At 38.5% G+C, this 18,854-nt stretch overlaps 1 protein-coding gene across 1 annotated transcript; it reads right to left on the minus strand.

The window, feature by feature from the left end:
* Positions 1 to 2,859: 2,859 nt before the first annotated feature.
* On the minus strand, positions 2,860 to 5,804 carry LOC135086838 (uncharacterized). Its single transcript, XM_063981644.1, has 3 exons — positions 5,697 to 5,804; positions 4,851 to 4,912; positions 2,860 to 4,439 (listed from the first exon to the last, which is right to left on the minus strand). The coding sequence occupies exons 1-3, from the start codon at positions 5,712 to 5,714 to the stop codon at positions 3,026 to 3,028; spliced, it is 1,494 nt and encodes a 497-aa protein (XP_063837714.1). The 5' UTR covers positions 5,715 to 5,804; the 3' UTR covers positions 2,860 to 3,025.
* Positions 5,805 to 18,854: the final 13,050 nt, after the last annotated feature.

Here is an 18,854-nt window from a genome sequence, read left to right on the forward strand (position 1 = left end):
TTAGGCTGAGTTGCACCACCTAACTTAGACCGTAACTTTGACGATAACCGGTGCTTTTTGTATGGATTTTGACAGATTTTTCACGTTTGTCAAAGTTAAAGTAAGATGGTGCAACCCAGCCTTACTGTTGTAGTGTCTCAAGGCGCACACATTTGTGATTTGCTCAGTTTCAGTCATGTCAGGTTCATAAAATCTGACATCAGGTTTGAAATAGAAAGAGATGCTTGAGCATTTCTATTTTTTTTAATGGTTGTTCTGTAAAAGTATGTCTATTTTTTTTTGTTGAAAAAATTTTTTAATTATTTATTTTTATAATTAAAATGGGAAGAAGCTTACATAATCTAACCAGGTTCGAACGAATTTACCTATCTATGTAGGGCATACTTTCACATTGTTTTATACATAAGTTGTCTCATCGTTTTACAAACTACGTTCACCAAAATAATAAATAAATCCCTGATTACGACAAATAGTTAATAAATCATCGAATTAATTGTTTACCAAAAAACAAACATTTTGCTGTCTGATTTGGAATTGTTTCGCTTCAATTATTGGTAATTGGTAACCAAATATGAAATTAGTTTTACTTTCATTAAAAATACTAAACAATAAAACTATTTTTCGTGCAACATTACATAGAGTAAATAAATAAGCGCCTGGAATTGCTATAATATCGTGACTTAAGACATAAATAAAACAATTGAGTTGGAAATGGTTTAATAAAGGTACATCATCAGGTCTTCTCTGTGGCTTGTCTTTTTTCAGGGTTTTCCTTGAGCGCCGTACTACCCTGTCTTGCTGTTTAATGTGAATAATAAAACTCTACGGGACGAATCTTTCATTTAAAACTATAAGAATTTAAAGTGCACGTGTTTTTCACGAATTTTTCATTAGTAGTAATGGCTCATCACAATCAATAATAAAAATACACGTAATATGTTTGTACATACCGTAAGAAGTAAGTTTTAGCACAGAATAACAAGTACTACGTACAGAAGTTTTACTTAGCGGAGGTATTTAAAAAAATGTATGCTCAATGTCATTAACAATATGGTGTAATTTAGCCTGTCTCAAGAGTCAAGCACCATTTTGTTGACAAACGTCAGTGATCGGCACTGCGCCGAAGCTATAGGGCTGACTTCGGTAAAATGATGTGACGTGAGGTGCCAAACTGCGGAAAATGGCAGAGGAAATACATGATTTAGCATGAATTATCATGAATAATATTAACTACTTATTTACCTCTCAGTGTCTTGAGGCAACTTAAAAAAGTACATTCTGTGTTTTTATTATTATTTAGGCAGTTAAATACTGCACAGTATTTAGTACACCATTTTCTTTATTTTCTTCCATCATACACAAGAATACGCGTGCGTGAGGCAATGTTCGCTCGTATGTGAGGCCTTGTCGAATAGTATCCTGTAGGTGGGCCATCGTGCGTGTTTTGTTTTCGATGTAAACTCGCGGAGATGAACAGGCTTGGTTTTAGCTTTAAATAAAATTTCTGTACTCTTTTAACTGAAACTGCCTTGCTGGACAAGGCAGCCTCCAAGGATTTCCATTATATTTACAACCCTTTCGCTGAACCAGGATCTCTTACGCCCGTATTCACAAGCGATGCTTTCTTAAGTGAAGCAGCAAATCGAACGCACAGCGTTGAATAAAGCTTTGTGAATACACATTTTGCTAAGTACCTAATGTATGAATGTAATAGTAGGATAGATGTCTAGTATATACGACGTGGTTATGCAATACTACTGATATTTTTTGTCTGCGTGGATACTTGTTATTCTTTTAGGCAAAAGCTACTGAACGGATTTTGATGAAACTTTACTGTTTTATTGTTTGCTGTAATTTATAATGATCTGACAAATTTAATTTCACACCGGTGAAGCTGCGGGAATTGTTAGTAAGCTATGTCTACAGGGCAGCCTTTGTGTACGACAGTTTGAAAATTTAAAAATTCTAGGTTATAAAATTCCCATACTTTCATAAATTTTCTATGTTCCTGCCATTTCATTGACATTCTGTAACTCCCACGCAAACAATGAGTACGAATCACAACAGATACAGATGATGCCATGCTAATTAAAATTATATAACATCTATTTATTAGACTAGACTCTACATTTACTTGTTTAGACTCTACATAAATACAGCTTTTAAATCATAATAATTCCGTGTAATATAAATCTTTGAAGTTTTATTGCAATAGCCTACCTATTTACAAGTTTATTCTCCGATGAAAATGAAAATTGTAGTCTATTGCCTCTACATTTATAAATTCCAAGCAGAAAGACTTTTTTCTACGAAGTTCAAATACTTATTTTCCTATATCCTGTTTACAAATAAACTCTACGATGCCGGAAGCAACTAGGGAACGGAACTTTGCGAAAGCTCACGTGAGAGGGCGCGCCCGCGCAGCTTACATAACCGGAGACCCTCTAGACAAGCTCTCCATACAAGTTGCATTACGTCACTAAAGTATCTTGATGTTCTAATCTTCCAAATCCAAGCTCCTTTCATTATAATCACTTCCTTGAAGTCGTTCTTTTGTTTGGCCATATTTCCTAGTTTTATGTCTCACAGCTCATTACGTAAATAACTTGATGATAATGAAGATATTAATTGTGTGTGAAATATTTTTTTAGTTAATTGTTATTACAATAAAACAGTTTCATTTTGTTTTTACAATGGTATTATGCTGTAATTTTATGGATAAATATCTTAATGAAGTAATTATTACATGCTTGTTTCAAAGTGATACCATATTAATTAATGACAGTGGTAGAATTATTCACACACATTATATCAATTGTATTGTGGACTGAGTAAGATATAAAATGCAAATAAAACAAATTTTAAATTAAATATGTTTACTATAACGAAATAACAATAACTTATCCTATATCCTATTTACAACAATTGTACCCTCACTCTTTGTACGTAAAACGAGCTTTTATGCCCGTATTATAAACAGAAGGCTATGACTTAGTTGGCTCCCTTCATTCTGTCGCTATGACGTTCATTTTTTATGGTACGGTCCTCCTCCATGGCCAGAACCTAACGCGTTCGTGTAACTGTCGCCACCGAAACCGCCTCCGTGGCCGCCACCGTGGCCGCCTCCGTGTCCGCCTCCGTGTCCGCCGTGCCCGCCGCCGCCGAGGTCCGCCAGGCTGAACCCGCCGTGACCTCCGTGGCCGCCACCACCTCCAAAGCCTACGCTGTAGCTGTCACCATGGCCGCCTCCGAAACCACCTCCATGACCTCCCGAGCTTCCGTGACCGCCTAAGCTATAACTGTCACCGCCATGACCATGTCCACCACCGAATGAGTCGAGACTAGCAGAGTAACTGTCGTGACCACCGCCTCCTCCATGACCACCGACACTGTAACTGTCATGACCACCTCCGCCGAATCCTCCTAATCCGTGGCTATCGTGGCCGCCGCCACCACCTCCGTGGCCACCGATGCTGTAGCTGTCATGTCCACCACCGAAACCTCCTGAGCCGTGGCTGTCATGTCCGCCGCCGAAACCACCTGAGCTGTGGCTGTCATGTCCGCCTCCGCCTACACTGTAGCTATCGTGTCCACCCGATGAGAATCCATGTCCACCTCCAAATCCACCAGAAAATCCACCGCCGCCATGGTGGTCATCGTGGCCGCCTCCGAAACCACCTCCGAATCCGCCTCCGATTCCACCTCCAATATCGTGTCCGTGGTCATGTCCACCGCTGTGGCCGCCGCCGTGACCGCCGCCGTGATCGTGGCCTCCTCCAAATCCACCACCAAAACCGCCGCCGTGTCCGCCTCCGTGGCCTCCACCGATGTCATGACCACCACCTAAGTCATATCCTCCGTGACCTCCCAAATCTAGTCCACCTCCATGACCACCTCCGAAGTCATGACCACCATGATCTCCTCCGAAGTCATGACCACCGTGACCTCCTCCAAAGTCATGTCCTCCTGATCCTCCATGGCCACCACCGAAATCATGACCACCGTGGCCTCCGCCAAATCCACCACCAATCGAGATTCCATGTCCATGATCACCGCCGTGGCCGCCTCCGAATCCACCTCCTATGGATATACTGTGTCCGTGGTCGTCGCCTCCGTAGCCGCCACCATGTCCTCCACCGTGACCTCCTCCGTGGCCTCCTCCGTGGCCTCCACCGAATCCTCCGTGGCCTTTCAGGTGATCAGCGAAACCTCCGTGCAAGTGTTCAGCAAAGCCACCACCGCCTCCGTGGCCGCCTCCGTGGCCGCCTCCGTGGCCACCTCCGTGACCGCCGCCGTAGCCGCCGCCGCCGCCGAAACCTCCACCGTGACCTCCGCCAAAACCACCCCCTCCGCCATGGCCGTGGTCATCGTGGTGTTCGTGGACTATCACTTCTTTAGACGAGTGAGATTCCTCAGGTATATGCACTCGGATGTGAACACTGTAACAATAAATTGAATCGTTGAGTCACAAAGCCATTAAACTGGGAACAAGAAAAATTACAGCACTGATACAATAGATATCTATAAAACAGAACAATAGATCGCAAAGCCAGCAGGTCAAACGTGACATCAGTGAAAACAAAGTGTTAGGGTAGATCTATCATTAAACACAATGGTTGATTTTCACCGTTTACCGCAATGAAGAGACGCGTGAGAATCGCTTATAGAAATCTCAACCAAATTACTCCATCCACATTTTTTTTGCGGTTCCCGGGTACGCAGCGTCTTGGCGTAGCTAATCGGTATTTAAATGCGCGAAAAAGCACCCAGTCGTTAGCAAATTGTAAAACAATAGGTTGTAGTGGATGGAGAAACCGGCAGAGGTGTGGGAACATGAAAAAATTACTAACTGTTCATGTCCTCCAAAAGTCGCGAAGCAGACGCCAACGCTAGCCAGTAGAAAGCAGCTCAGCTGAAATTATAACAATATGCTTATTTAGAACGTTCCTAATAACACAGCCATGCTACAATGATTATGAAGTCTCGGTAAATTAAAGCAGAGATCATGTCTATGCATGGAATCGAAAGTGGTCAGTACAGTGTACTAGATAAGATCTGTTGTTCCGAATGATGTAATAAGAGGTAATACGAGCAGTCGCGTGCGCGTGCGATGCACGTTCCTGTACACGACCGTACTTCCTCACCTCTCGATCGGACCACATATCACATTATGCAGTGATTATTCATTTGGCACAATACACTCATCGTACAAATTCTCAGACCATTCATTGATCAATTATTGTTGCATCAACTTTTTACTCCGTATGTTATATATTATTACACCTCATTAAGATTGATGATAAGGAATTTAACAAATTAATTTAAAATTACCCCAATGAAACACTTACTCAAATATTAGCCCAACTATTAAACATTAAGTTAACACAAATTATTTCAGTATCAGGATTGTAAGGCTTTGAGCGAGTCCAGAAGCTCTGAGGTGGCAGCCCGCCAGGCACCACCGGACTAGGGTACAGCAGGTTAATCACCCACTTGCCCGAAAACACTTGATTAACGAAACTTTGAGTACTTTAAAGTTATGTATTGTTACAGTCTCATTAGAAATACTCGTTTTATTAATAAATAATGGTGCCTCATCACTGTTTTATTGATCACGATACGACCGTGTATATTATTGATTCCACACAACGTCCAAAGAGTAAAAAGGTCCTGGCGAGATGTCCAGGTCTACTCACGGCCAAGTAGGAAGCCATGATGCGTGGGGGGATAGTACTCCTCCTCCTCTACGCCAACTGCCGATGATCTGAAAGTTTCAACTGTTGTGACGCTGCAAGCTCCGAGTCAGCCTTTTATATGACAGTGAATGTCCACAACCCCTACTCTCAACTCTATAAAACATATTGATAAAGTAAAAAGTAAATATGCAATTAATTTTAATTGTCTAAAATGCATAGCTAATATGTCGAACCCGAATATGTAATAGTACGCAACACTTTTGGTGTAAGCTAGACCGCTATAAAACTTTTAGATATAGGTTCACAGATTCGTCACAGAAAATTGTGCGTTAAGTTTTATTTGAGGCTTTGTCTGTGGAAAATTTTAGAGAAAACTTAAAGATAATCTTAGCAGTTACAGCTATTATGGAAATTGTTTTTCTTAGAATAAAGACAGTAAATTATGATAACTCTTTAATGATCTCTACAGAAAGCTATATTTTTATTAAATACTAGCTGACCCGGCGAACTTCGTACCGCCTTAGCGTAGAGATTTTCTGTATATTTTTTTCCGTAAAAACCTTGTACAGAGTATTAGAAAACTACAAAAAAAAATCAGCCAATTCGGTCAAGCCGTTTTCATGTTATGTCGTGACAACGGAAAACGGGTTTCATTTTCAACCGACTTCAAAAAAGGAGGAGGTTCTCAATTCGACCCGTATGTTTTTTTTTTCTATGTTTGTTACGCGATAACTTCGCCAATTATGAACCGATTTGAACAAATCTTTTTTCGGCGTATAGGTAATACCTCAAGGGTGGTCCCATTTAAATTTAATAATAGAAAAAACAACCCCCAAGGGTGGAAAATTGGGGATGAACTTTTTTATACGCAATATCTCTGCCGATTATAAATCAATTTGAACGATTATTTTTTTGTTGAATAGGTATTATCAAAAGGGTGGTTTCATGCGAATTTGAAGAAAATATTTCACCCGCAAGGGTGGAAAATTGGGGATGAACTTTTTTATACGCAATATTTTTAATTTTTAGTTTTTTTTTGTGTTCACGCATTTGAAGTCGGTTTTATTTTTTTAAAAAGTTAATTATTATATATATATATAGATTTCTATTACAAAATACTTGGATAATTAGTAGAAATAAATAATTATAAGATTTTTAATTCTACCGAGCATCTCTAATTAAGACAATGACTAGGTATAATAATATGAATATTAATAATATTTTATTTCTGTCTAAATACATAGTATTATAACAAATAATATCAATTTATAAATTTAAAACTACCTACAAGTAACTAAATAGGTGTCTACTTTGTTTAAATCACAGCAAATTTTAAATGGAAACCTTTTTTTATCAGTGTGTGAAAGCTCTATATATTATTATCCTTAACTTCCGAATACCTACTCATATAGTATTTAGATATTAGAACTGTTACGGTAAATGTGATAAATTGAAAATATTCATAATTATCGGTCCTTATTATTACGAGTAATTACCTCTATGATTTATCATTTTTATATGTGAAAAATTAAAACTTATTTTGACACTCTATATCCATACTACATATTTATGAATGAATGAATGACTATGAATAGTTTTCAATTCATCACTATTATTACTTTTACCGCAACATATAGACACACAGACAGTAAGAATGTTTTAATGACATCATTTTGTTTTCCTCATCATGACATTAAATTGAACTTATTAGATTCCAAGCATAATCGATTTTTGAACCTTACAGGCACAAAATGTAAAATCACTTGCCATTTGGTTACAACTTAAGCTACAGAAAGTCGTCAACATAAAAATAAGTAATTGGCACAGTAATCAGCGTTGATCAAAATTGACACGTGCATAATCTGTGAGAATTGAGATGGACATGAAGCCGGTCATCGGTTACGCAAAGTGCAGGCGCACACTGGGCGACACGCGACAGCGACAGCTCGCCGACTAGACGAATATTCTTGTCAATTTCATATTAGCTTGTCGTCGCGACGCCGCAACTCTGACGCGAAGCTTTGAACAAAAAAATATATGAAATTGTAGACCGCAGCTCGTCGTCACGTTTAAGTCGCCGAGCTGTCGCTGCCCCGCGTGTCGCCTAGTGTGCGCCTACGCAAATGCACGTAAGCGCCAATGCGTCTAAAGTGACTCGCCCCATTTATTGCCGCTGCGTTCGCTGCATTTCCTGATCCAGAGCGACACTAATGCTGGTTTCTTGTCCCCCGCGGCCACGGTAATGATCCAAATACAACTAAATACGTTTCCTTGGTAGGTAAACAATCAAACATGCCGGAGGACTTGTATGTCTAGAACCAAGAAGTACTTAAACTACATTAACTACGTTAAGATCTGAGATAACCAACAATTCGTAGTAGAGAAATTTTCCTAAAATTAATATACCTATTATGTATTGTTAGGGTTAGGCCTTCATGTCAACAAGAAATCAAAACGATTTCCATCTTCTAGGTTACGCCATCACAGATTGTTATCTCTCTTAGACAATCCGCTTTTTCCTGATGCATCAATCCGTGGACACCTCTGGATCTCTACCAAGTAGAAGTTGTTGTTTATTGGTGTAAAGCAGCTTAATTACGTCCTTAACTATTGTAGTATTATTGAATTGCCTGTGTTTGTATACAAGGAGGTTTACTTCACCTTATCCAGTAGTTGAATCAAAATTAGGTATAGTTTAGTAACTGTCGTAGTTAATACAGATTACAAAACCCGAACTCGGAACACTTATGCATAATTTATATGAAGTGGCTGGGAAAATTCTCCATAGAATTGATGGTTTGTGGAAACTTTGAAAGGGCAATTGAAATAACACGTAAGGAACTATGAATCATCACCACGCAATCATTGTTATCACGCCATAATAACCCATCTGTTATTGCAGAAAAACTATTGCTCCATTTCTATAAATTAGGGGTATAAAAGTGACTCTACAGAGGTTCGTTCGTTTCAGCTGAAAGACGTCCACAGCTGGACAAAAGCCTCCAAGGATTTCCACAAAGACCGGTTCTGCGCCGCTCGCATCCAGGCACCTCCCGCGACCTTCACCAGATCGTCGGTTCACCAAGTGGGAGGCCTGTCCACGCTACGTCTTCCGGCTCGTGGTCGCCACTCGACAACTTTTCTGCCCCAACGACCCTCGTCTCTACGAGCTATGTGCCCCGCCCACTGCCACTTGATTTTAGCAATCTACAGACGTACCTTAAACCTATTTTCGCTAAGGAGTGCCACCTCTGTCTCGGTTGTACTGACGTACAATCAGCCCATTATCTACTTTACTATTTAGGTGCATGTTAAACGCAAAAACGTCTCCGAGCGTGAAGCAATTGTCCGTCTTGCCAATCTGCCAATTAGTAGGGCCGGACAACTAGAATGCCTCGTAGCTTTTCTTGGGATGGTATTTCGTAATTCCTTCGCTCGCTCTATACCGTTAATTCTAAATGATTAATGGGGATCACTGTATTTTGGAAACACTGTAAACGACATTTGCGACAGGATTCGCAGATTATAGACACTCGTAGGTAGGTATCACTTAAAAGAGCAATAGCTGTAATGATTGCAATAAAAAATTACTGAATCTCCAGTTTGAACTAATTAAATAAATAATAAAACTTAGTGTTAAAGTTTGAATTTTGCTGGAATAAAGCATAAAACATACTTTTGGGGTTTGTTTTTGAAAGTTGAATACAGCAAAGCTCAGATCGCGTATTAATCTAGCTTAATTGAAAAAATCTTTTGAGCAGTCTATTTAATCAAGAATGTAGTGCAGTGCAGTGTACGTACCATCGGCAACAGTGTTAACTATCCATTGCCTGTCATGTCGTCTCGTTCTATCGCAAAGAATCACTATTTGATGAGAGCGAGAGCAAAAAGGGAAATGGATAGTTAACAGTGTGGCCGTGTGTACAATATTTGTATTATGTACAAGAAGGTACCTACCTACTTGTTTCCAGTTTCGCACCTAGACTGGGACGTGTTGAAATCGGCGACATAAGTACGGAAATGTCAATCAAGTGGAAGGGTGAATTTTGTCATGTAATCTGAGGAACAACTTTCATCACATCCTTTCCCGTAAGTAGATTGGCCCAGAGTGATAATAATATCGAAATTGTGGCATTTTACATGACATAACAAACCAAAAACCATAAAGGGCAACAATTCAAATTTTCCGTTCTTACGCAAATCAGTCGGCGACCTTTGCCAAAGATAATTTAATCGCATTATCAACCAAACCTAGTTCTTAATGTTCAAAATATTACTGACATTTCCTGCTATAGCTTTCCAGCTAACTTTAACATGGACTTAATCCACTTAGCTTTCCACGAGCAGCCAAGCGCATGAATGGGTCACCGAAAATCCTTCTTTTTCATATTTTAAATTATAAACTATTGCACAGTTTTCACTGTACAAAAATACGGGACTATTCCCACCTCTCGATCCCACTGCTGCAACTCCTGTGTAGCCAGGATCTACAGCTTGACCGCCCATAAAAAAACAACCAGTGAAGGTCAAGTTGGTCCCTGGGTAAAGTTAAACTGCCATTGGACCCGCAACGAAATTAATCAGAAGAACATAGGAGGAGTTCGATGATAAGGTTCGACTTCCCTCCATTGCAAAGCGGATGGCAGGTGACAAACAAAGGTTCGGAAGGAGACTCTTACAATACAAAAGGTGGCATAATCCCATATAATATCCTCTCCTCTCGGAAAACGCAGCGTGGTATGTACACCCACAAGGTGGACCGAGGACCTCTTGAATGTAGCAAGAAGACGCTGGTTGCAAGCCGCTACCAACCGGGCGATGTGGAAATCATCCTATGGGGGAGGCCTATGTTCAGCAGTGTACCTACTTACGTCCTGGGGATGAAATGATGATGATGAATTTCATTCTCATCGCGAAACGTCCGCCATTCAGGGTAAAAAATAAAAGCTTTTAAAAAGTGATTGTATTTTACAATAATTACTTACATCTATGTAAATTTAGTTGTGACTAGTTTAATACAAAGTAGGTATTAGCTTTGTACGATATAAAAATAAGACAAGCAATGTAGTTTAAGGTTTAAAATAATAATGTTGACTAATCAATTCCATTTCAACATGCGAATCCTAAATCCATTGTTGTTGTACTCGTATCTAAGCACTTAAGTTATTAGGCATAGTTGTGTGCAATTGTAACTGGTTCATAGATTTGTAAGTGATTTGTAGCTGTATTTTTACTAAATAAGTACCTAGTACCTATTCTATGTACTGTAACTGTACCTATGAATAAATAAATAAACAACGACCAATATAACATTATACAGAATTTTTATTCGTTGCATCATGTAGTACCTACATTGGATGTTAAATTGTAGTGTCTTAGAGCTAAACATGTACCCTGCTTGGGCATTGCTACGTCAATAGTAGGCATTAGTTACATAATATTACAAACATGCAGTATAGTTAAGTTTCCAACATTGCGTATTCCACTAATGTCAAGTAATAAAAAAAATTAAATGGAAGTCAAAATACATAAATAATAAAACTATCAATTAGTAAATTATTTAAAGTGTACATAAAGTCTTATGTCCTGATACTTTAACTTCACCAAGTGGCGCACAAGCGCCGCGCGCGGCCGGCGTCGGGACCGTCAGCTCTCCCTGTCTGGCAACCAGCCGGCTTTCCGCTCAGTTTCTGGCTATTCCACTAGATGGAATTCATCCCTGATTACCCTAAATTCTGTACCGCGGTGTCCAGATTTTTTTTCCCTTATTGACCTCCCTGCTGCACCCTCTACCGATTATTATTCTCTTCCTATTCTCTGTATAAATTTTTGAAGGGCCCCGTGGTATTTGGCTTATCACCAATCGCCATTGGGTCTAATAAACCTGCAAATAGACTCATGATGTTGCTAAAAGCATTGCTAGTACTGAAATGAAATGCGTGGTAATTATTTCACATTTTATTTGTGTGAGACATTTAAAAACCTTAAGTAAAATAGCATTTTTAAAGTTAGGTCAGTCCTTTTTACTTTAATATGTTGTGTTCTAATGATCTTGAGTGTTTTGTCAAGTATAAAAAGAGTTATAATATTTCAACAAACCGTACCAATACAAACTCTTCTTAGATAGAGGTAGGTATTGATTGGGCGGTACGAAGGTCAACTCAATTATAAGTTCGGTAGATGCTGGTAGATGTCTTACAGAAAGTTAAAAAAATCGATTTAATTTCAAGCATAGTTTGAGGCTTTTGATTTGAGGAACCAATTACAGGACCGAATTATGAATTAGACTTAAATTGATTTTGAGCGATGTTTTGTACCAGTGCTTTAGGTATGATAAAGTTCGATTGATATTATGAAGTTAATAATTATTCCTTTTTTAGGGTTCCGTAGCCAAATGGCAAATAACGGAACCCTTATAGATTCGTCATGTCTGTCTGTCCGTCCGTATGTCACTGCCATTTTTTTCCGAAACTATAAGAGCTATGCTGTTGAAACTTGGTAAGTAGATGTATTCTGTGAACCGCATTAAGATTTTGATGCAAAAATAAAAAAATAATAATAAATATTGGGGGCTCCCCATACTTAGTGCAGATTCTGCCATACAGAAGAAGAAACGGCCATGCATGTTCTTTGCTCATGCGGCCCGCTTATGAGCAAAAGATGTATCCATCTCGGGCGACACATCATGCACCCGGATGAGATAGCAGATATCACGCTCCAAAGAATCTGGAAATTTATAGACTCAACGGGACAAAGCAGTGAACTCTTAAACACAAGGGCTGCCACAATAGATCAAACCTGGTCGAGCTGGCGCAAATTAAGGCCCAAAAACCAATAATAATAATAATACTTAGAACTGAAACTCAAAAATTTTTTTTTCATCAAACACATACGTGTGGGGTATCTATGGATAGGTCTTCAAAAATGATATCGAGGTTTCTAAAATATTTTTTTTTCTAGATCTACATCTATACAGGGTGTTAGGTTAGGTAAATGGGTATATGAGCCGACACTAGCCTATGTTAACATGGGCATATAAATGGTATGGTGAAGTCAGAAAATTGATATCTTAATTTTAATTATTTAAATTTTCATATAAATCGGATTTTATAAAATTTATTTTATATGAAAATTAAAAAAATTAAAATGATGATATCAAATTTCTGACTTCACCATACCATTTATATGCCCATGTTAACATGGGCTAGTGTCGGCTCATATACCCATTTACCAAACACCCTGTTATATATAAAAGAAAGTCGTGTTAGTTACTCCACTTATAACCCAAGAACGGCTGAACCGATTTAGCTGAAAATTGTCAGGGAGGTAATTTAGAGCCAGGAGAAGGACATAGGATACTTTTTATCCCGTTCGAAATTAAAAAAAAAAGTCTGCTTATTTATTGCCATAAGGCGGAACAAAGTTCGCCGGCTAGTTCACTATAAAAACTACCAGCGAAAATTGTTTTGAACGAGATCTAGTAAGTAGTTTTTTTTAATACCTCGTAAATCGTAAACCGCTTATTACCGCGTAATCTTTCTTACAAATAACTTAAATTAAAAAAAAAATTAATTTCATAAATCAATGGTACCTTCCCCTTTGTGCGTGAGTCCGACACGCACTTGGCCGGTTTTTTACATGTTCCGATCATTCAAAATTTTAATCATTTTTAAACACAATTTATTGTTGTTGTTGGTGTCTATGCAGGTTATTTTGCGATGCGATGAGTGTTGTAATTATTCTGCTAAAGCTATAAAACCCAGAAATCCTCGATGATTCAGATACCAGACAAAGTGGATTTGAAGTAAGATATTTCTAATACATTTTAATATGCACGTACCTAAGTCTCAAGAAAAATCCGTCATTCCGTGCGTCAGGTCATGTTATGCTAGACATGCTACTATAAGTGTATAGTCTGTAGACTTCTTACTCTGCTTCTAGTTAGTGCCTTTGTTAGAGCTTGATATATGAGCTTCGTCAGGGTCTGACAAGATTGTCACAACGTCAATATGACGTAGATAGATAGTAGGTACGAGTATATGAATGAAGTTCTTTTAGGTACAAAACATTTTAAAAAACGTAATAATAATGTAAGTACATAGAGTCGGAGTTGTTGAATTTAAATAAGTAGGTAGGTTACCTACCGACTATTTTAAATTACGCACCAAATGTGGAGTGCTGGTCATCAAATTACCTCCTTCACCAACATAAGTACTGTGTGCGTAATCTGCTACAGCACATCGGCACATCCGCGTCAACATCTTGACCTGCCTTTTGAACTCGATGATTTTAGCGAAAGTTGAATGTGCAGTATTATACCAACATTCTGTAGAGTATTGTTAAATGTATCATCGCTTCGATATTACTTAATAGAGGCAACATAATAACATATTACGTCGGCAAAGACACGCGCATGCAATCACATTTTGAGCGTCATTCCATTTAATAATATTACGCTGGTCATCGATCCAAAACAAACGCAAAACGGCCACATGAATTGACTTGCACTTGTTTTAGACGGACATCAAGACAGTGATGTTGTAACATTTAACCTACAATATTTAGTGTTACATACCGCTTTTGTCACACTTATGGAAAATGTGTTACAGCTGTAACTAGATGAAAATGTTGACCCACTAAACGTTGCAAAAATTGGAAGACTAACAGGTTTTATCTACATGGAAAGTTGTAAGTATTTCCTGCCTATATTCGTAAATAATTACACCTACAAGGAAGAATCAACTTCAGTGTGTATCTAATACATACAATGATTGATATACGAAATAACTGGAATGTCCAAATTATAGAGCCGATCCGCGTATACCTCGTTGAGGTGGGCGCCTGACCTAGTAGACGTACAAGTTTAAAGATTGCATAATGTGAGTCATGTCGAATATCTTTTCAGTTGCTTCCTTCTGCGGTCGCAAATCTATTACAGCTGCAGTCATTACATGCTGTTTTGGTCAACCAAAGGCGGTCACTGGTCACTAGGCCTTTGTCTGCGCTAAGTAGGGCGATGACATGATGAGCGTAACCTCCAAAGGTCATGTAGCTTGGGATTTCCAAAGCTTATTATAATTGAATCCAGAAATAAAGATATGATCACGGAAGACCGTGTGTGTTTCAAGGTGTACCGGTACTTTGTTTAAAACCCATCCACTAAAATTGTGTATCGTCTATTTGCGCAAAAACATGGACACATTCAACTACTCATTTTGTAACAGAGTTTATGCACAGACTAGTTTTTGCCAGACGTTTACTTATATAATTGCAAAATTCTCCCATAACAATCTGTTCATATTCATCAGCATTAAATAACATAACATCCGTTTTTAATAAATTCCGTATTCATAATAGTGCAGATAAACCTTTGCGGCGCTATGTACATAGGTACTTATTTAAGTAAGTAAGCTATTAAAGCGCCCATAAAGAGAAAAAAGCACCTTATTTACTTGTATTGTGGAGTTGTTAAGTCTACTAATAAATAACTCTTTAAATAGGTGCATAGTGCGTAAGAAAAGGAGTAGGTTTGACAGGTTTTTTTCTAGCAAACTTGTATCGCTTTGGTTCATTGACTTATTCGCGGTTAGCAAAAAATCATTAAAAGAATACAGTCACGATTCGTTTCAATTTTGCATACCACAGGTATGCAATACTACCATAGGTGCTACGTAATAATCTTACTATCAATAAGTGTATTTGCCTACGTGTACGTGTGTGTACATGTACTTTATTTGATAAACTGCATATAAATCTGCAAACTTCACTTGAGAAAGCTGCACTTATACAATCATTTAATTAGATGCTAGACAAACAGTTACTATTTTTATATGCTTATCTAACGCGCTGTCGACTTCAAACTTTAATCCAAAAATAACTTTTTGGTAGACAAGCACATTATTCATACTTTAATTAGATATTTGAATTTTCACAAGGACACGCGGAGCTTAAAGCTTTTGCACGATGTGATTTTAACCTGTTTTAACCATAGCAACCCATTCGGCCTGTAGCGGGAAAATCTCTTGATTTGTAGAGTCAACTTCTTAATCATGTGCATGGTGCTAATCATACCAGATTCACAAGATACTCTAAACCTAATATATATCTATTATGACCCTTATTGTTACTTAGGTACACATTAACTGTTTATAAAATAATGAATTTGGTCACCAACTGAAAAGCCTCATTCCCCAAAAAGAAGTGTGTTAACCGTTTAACAGTTACACATCACCACTACATTTAACCGGTACGCAGTGTCAGATGTAAGTACATAGTTATGTTATTACAACTGGTACAGCAGGATTGTCGCACTCCTCCGACACGATATACAATTCTGAGTCTTACTGTAACTGACATAATAGTTTATAGGGTCCATTGCCGCGAATCATCAAAGGTGATTTCTCGTTGTGTTTATCTGAAATAATTATGTGAGTGCGATTACGTGTGTACGTTCACTTTTATTTTTAGAGAGGAAGTTTCCGTGGCTCTTATGCAACGGTGCCCTGTGTGCCTGGGCCATGTACTTCGCCTGGACGGTGACCTGGTAATGGCTTTTGGCCCCATTTTTAACGTTCTGGTTTTGCAATTCATACATCCTATATACACTAGTCAGGGCAATCGATCAGCGGTCGTGGCAAGGTAATTAGTGCTCGCACGGATCGCATCTATAAAATATCATTATAGAGACCGGCAATGTTGTACATGATACGGGCTGCGTTCACTATAACTTGACCGCAGACCTCATATCGCATCCAGTATGACAAATCCTTAAGAGTTCTAAACGTATATTTTTTTATTATTTTAGTTTGTGTAACCACTTGTTAAGAACACAATGCCGGCTACTTAACGTAAATAGAATCTTATCTTTTATTACAAATACTTAATTTATAATTTTTAAGAATGCTCCTGTAAAATATTACACCAAAACAATTTCGTCAGTTGCAATAATTTCTATCGTTATAGTGCACTTCAATCAACATTATCAAAGAACCAACCAAACACAATGAAAGGTCACGTCCCAGTGGTAGGTTAGGTTAGGTTAGGTATACCAATAAATTGCACAGTATCTACAATCTTCAGGCGCCAAACGACATTGTCATTTGATTACAAACAAATAAACCGATAAGTCGAATAACTACTGTTTTCACACAAATAATTTAACTTCCTTTAACATACTCGTACATGCACTTATTATTTATTATTCTGTAGTATTACGGTAACAATAAATTGTTAAAAAAGCAATTACACTGGGTGTGTGGAAGGTTAAGTTCAATGCTGCTGTTAATTTAACGGTTGTTGGGTTTAGGTTCTTAATGAAGTAAATAAAATAAATGAAGCTACAGACAACCAATGTTTTCTACCTTCATCTATTAATGTTATGAGAAGAATTAGTTTAATTTAAAAAAGCGAAAATAATTTAAATAAAGAAAAATTTATGGAAAGAAGATGGGCAATGGTGAATTTAAGTTTATGTAAAATGGTAATAAACACAATAAGTACAACAAGTAACCAGCAATTTAAACACAAATCGTGCTTTCTTAAATTTCTAAATAAATGAATTACATGCCGCATAATATCTCAATTTAACATCGTTTAAAATGGAAATTAACTAACATAGTTACATTGCATCTGCCAATTTACATAGCCCATGACTTGATTCTAAGAATGTTGAGCAATGAATTTCTTATAATTTGATTTAGACGTCTATTTCCTCGAGTGAATTATCTAACTGAAGCATTTTAATTGTGCGATCTCATTGTTACCGCAGTGGGTTTCCGCGGTGCAACGATTAACTGTAGGTATAAATAAAAAGTTATGAATTAACTTGACGAGGTGTTCACGATACAACTGCGGAGACGGACTGGGTCAGAAGGGCCTGAGTAGCTCTCTCTGCAAGCCGAAGTTATGTGTATGTGGTTCAAATAATTAGCTGTGACTATCCAATCGCTTAGCGCATTCTTTATTTGGGCCTGGGGATAGACCACACTGCTCTATAATTTGATCTCCACGTACTACATTTTCGGTACACGGTAAAGGTCACTTAAGTACTGACTGACTGTGTCACTCACTCATCACGAAATCTCAGAAACTAAAGTGCTTGGAGTCTCAAATTTTCCTTTTAGAACCTTGGTGCTCATTATGACGGCATTTTGCAAAATTCAACCCCTAAGGGGGTAAAACGGGGTTTGGAAGACTTATAAGTTTCCACACGTACTTACAAAGTCGCGGGCAGCCGCTAGTGACACTATAAGTAGGTAACTACGAGTGGAAGGAAGGCGCTGCTGCATGCATGCCGATACCAACCGGTCATTATGGAAATCATTAGGGGAGGCCTATGTTCAACAGTGGAAGTCCTATGGCTGCTGAAATGATGATGATGATGACTAAGTATGTGCAAATCCATTTAACAGGATTAATTCCATTCTTTTCAAGTATAGATGACCCACGCTGAACTGTCCCACCAAACTCAATGACAGGGGGGCGCTACCATCGTTCAACTATATGGTTTCCAACATGGCAAAAATCGGAACCAGCGATCCGGTATTGACGGTGGCGCCCCACTGTCAATGTCATGCATAGGACAGGTCAGTATTTTGGAACTATAGGTAAGTAACTAGTCCTTAGTTAGAGTTCTTTTGTTTCTGAAATCATGTCAATATGTTTTTTTCTTTTTATCCACAACGAGGAAGCTCTTGGCCTGTATCTAACCTGATGGTAAGTGATGATTAGGCTAAAGGTGGAAGCGAGCTTCACCCGGAATCCTCAACCACGGAGGAACTGGCTATCTTACCTCTACTCTAACTGCCGGAACACAACAATGCTGTTAATATTGTTGTTATGGCGACAGACTTAGGTAAGATGGTGGTAGCTAGCCAGGCGGACTTAGAACAAGCCCTACCACCAACCAAACCGAACAGAAAAATCTGCCCCCACTGGGAATCGAACCCGGGACCTCTGCGTCTGAAGCAGGTGGTCTTACCACTAGACCACAGAGGCGGTTAGGTTAGATTTTAGTTTGAGAGCTTTTCAGACGGTGGTCACTTTAGTGTACCTAACTAATAGTAGTATGGGAAGTATGTATTAAAAATTAAGTAAGTGAGATTACAACATGAACTGGGCAGGACATCATTTTACCAATGTTGGTAGGTACGAAAATCG

Source organism: Ostrinia nubilalis, chromosome Z (assembly GCF_963855985.1).
Source record: "Ostrinia nubilalis chromosome Z, ilOstNubi1.1, whole genome shotgun sequence".
NCBI lineage: Eukaryota > Metazoa > Arthropoda > Insecta > Lepidoptera > Crambidae > Ostrinia > Ostrinia nubilalis.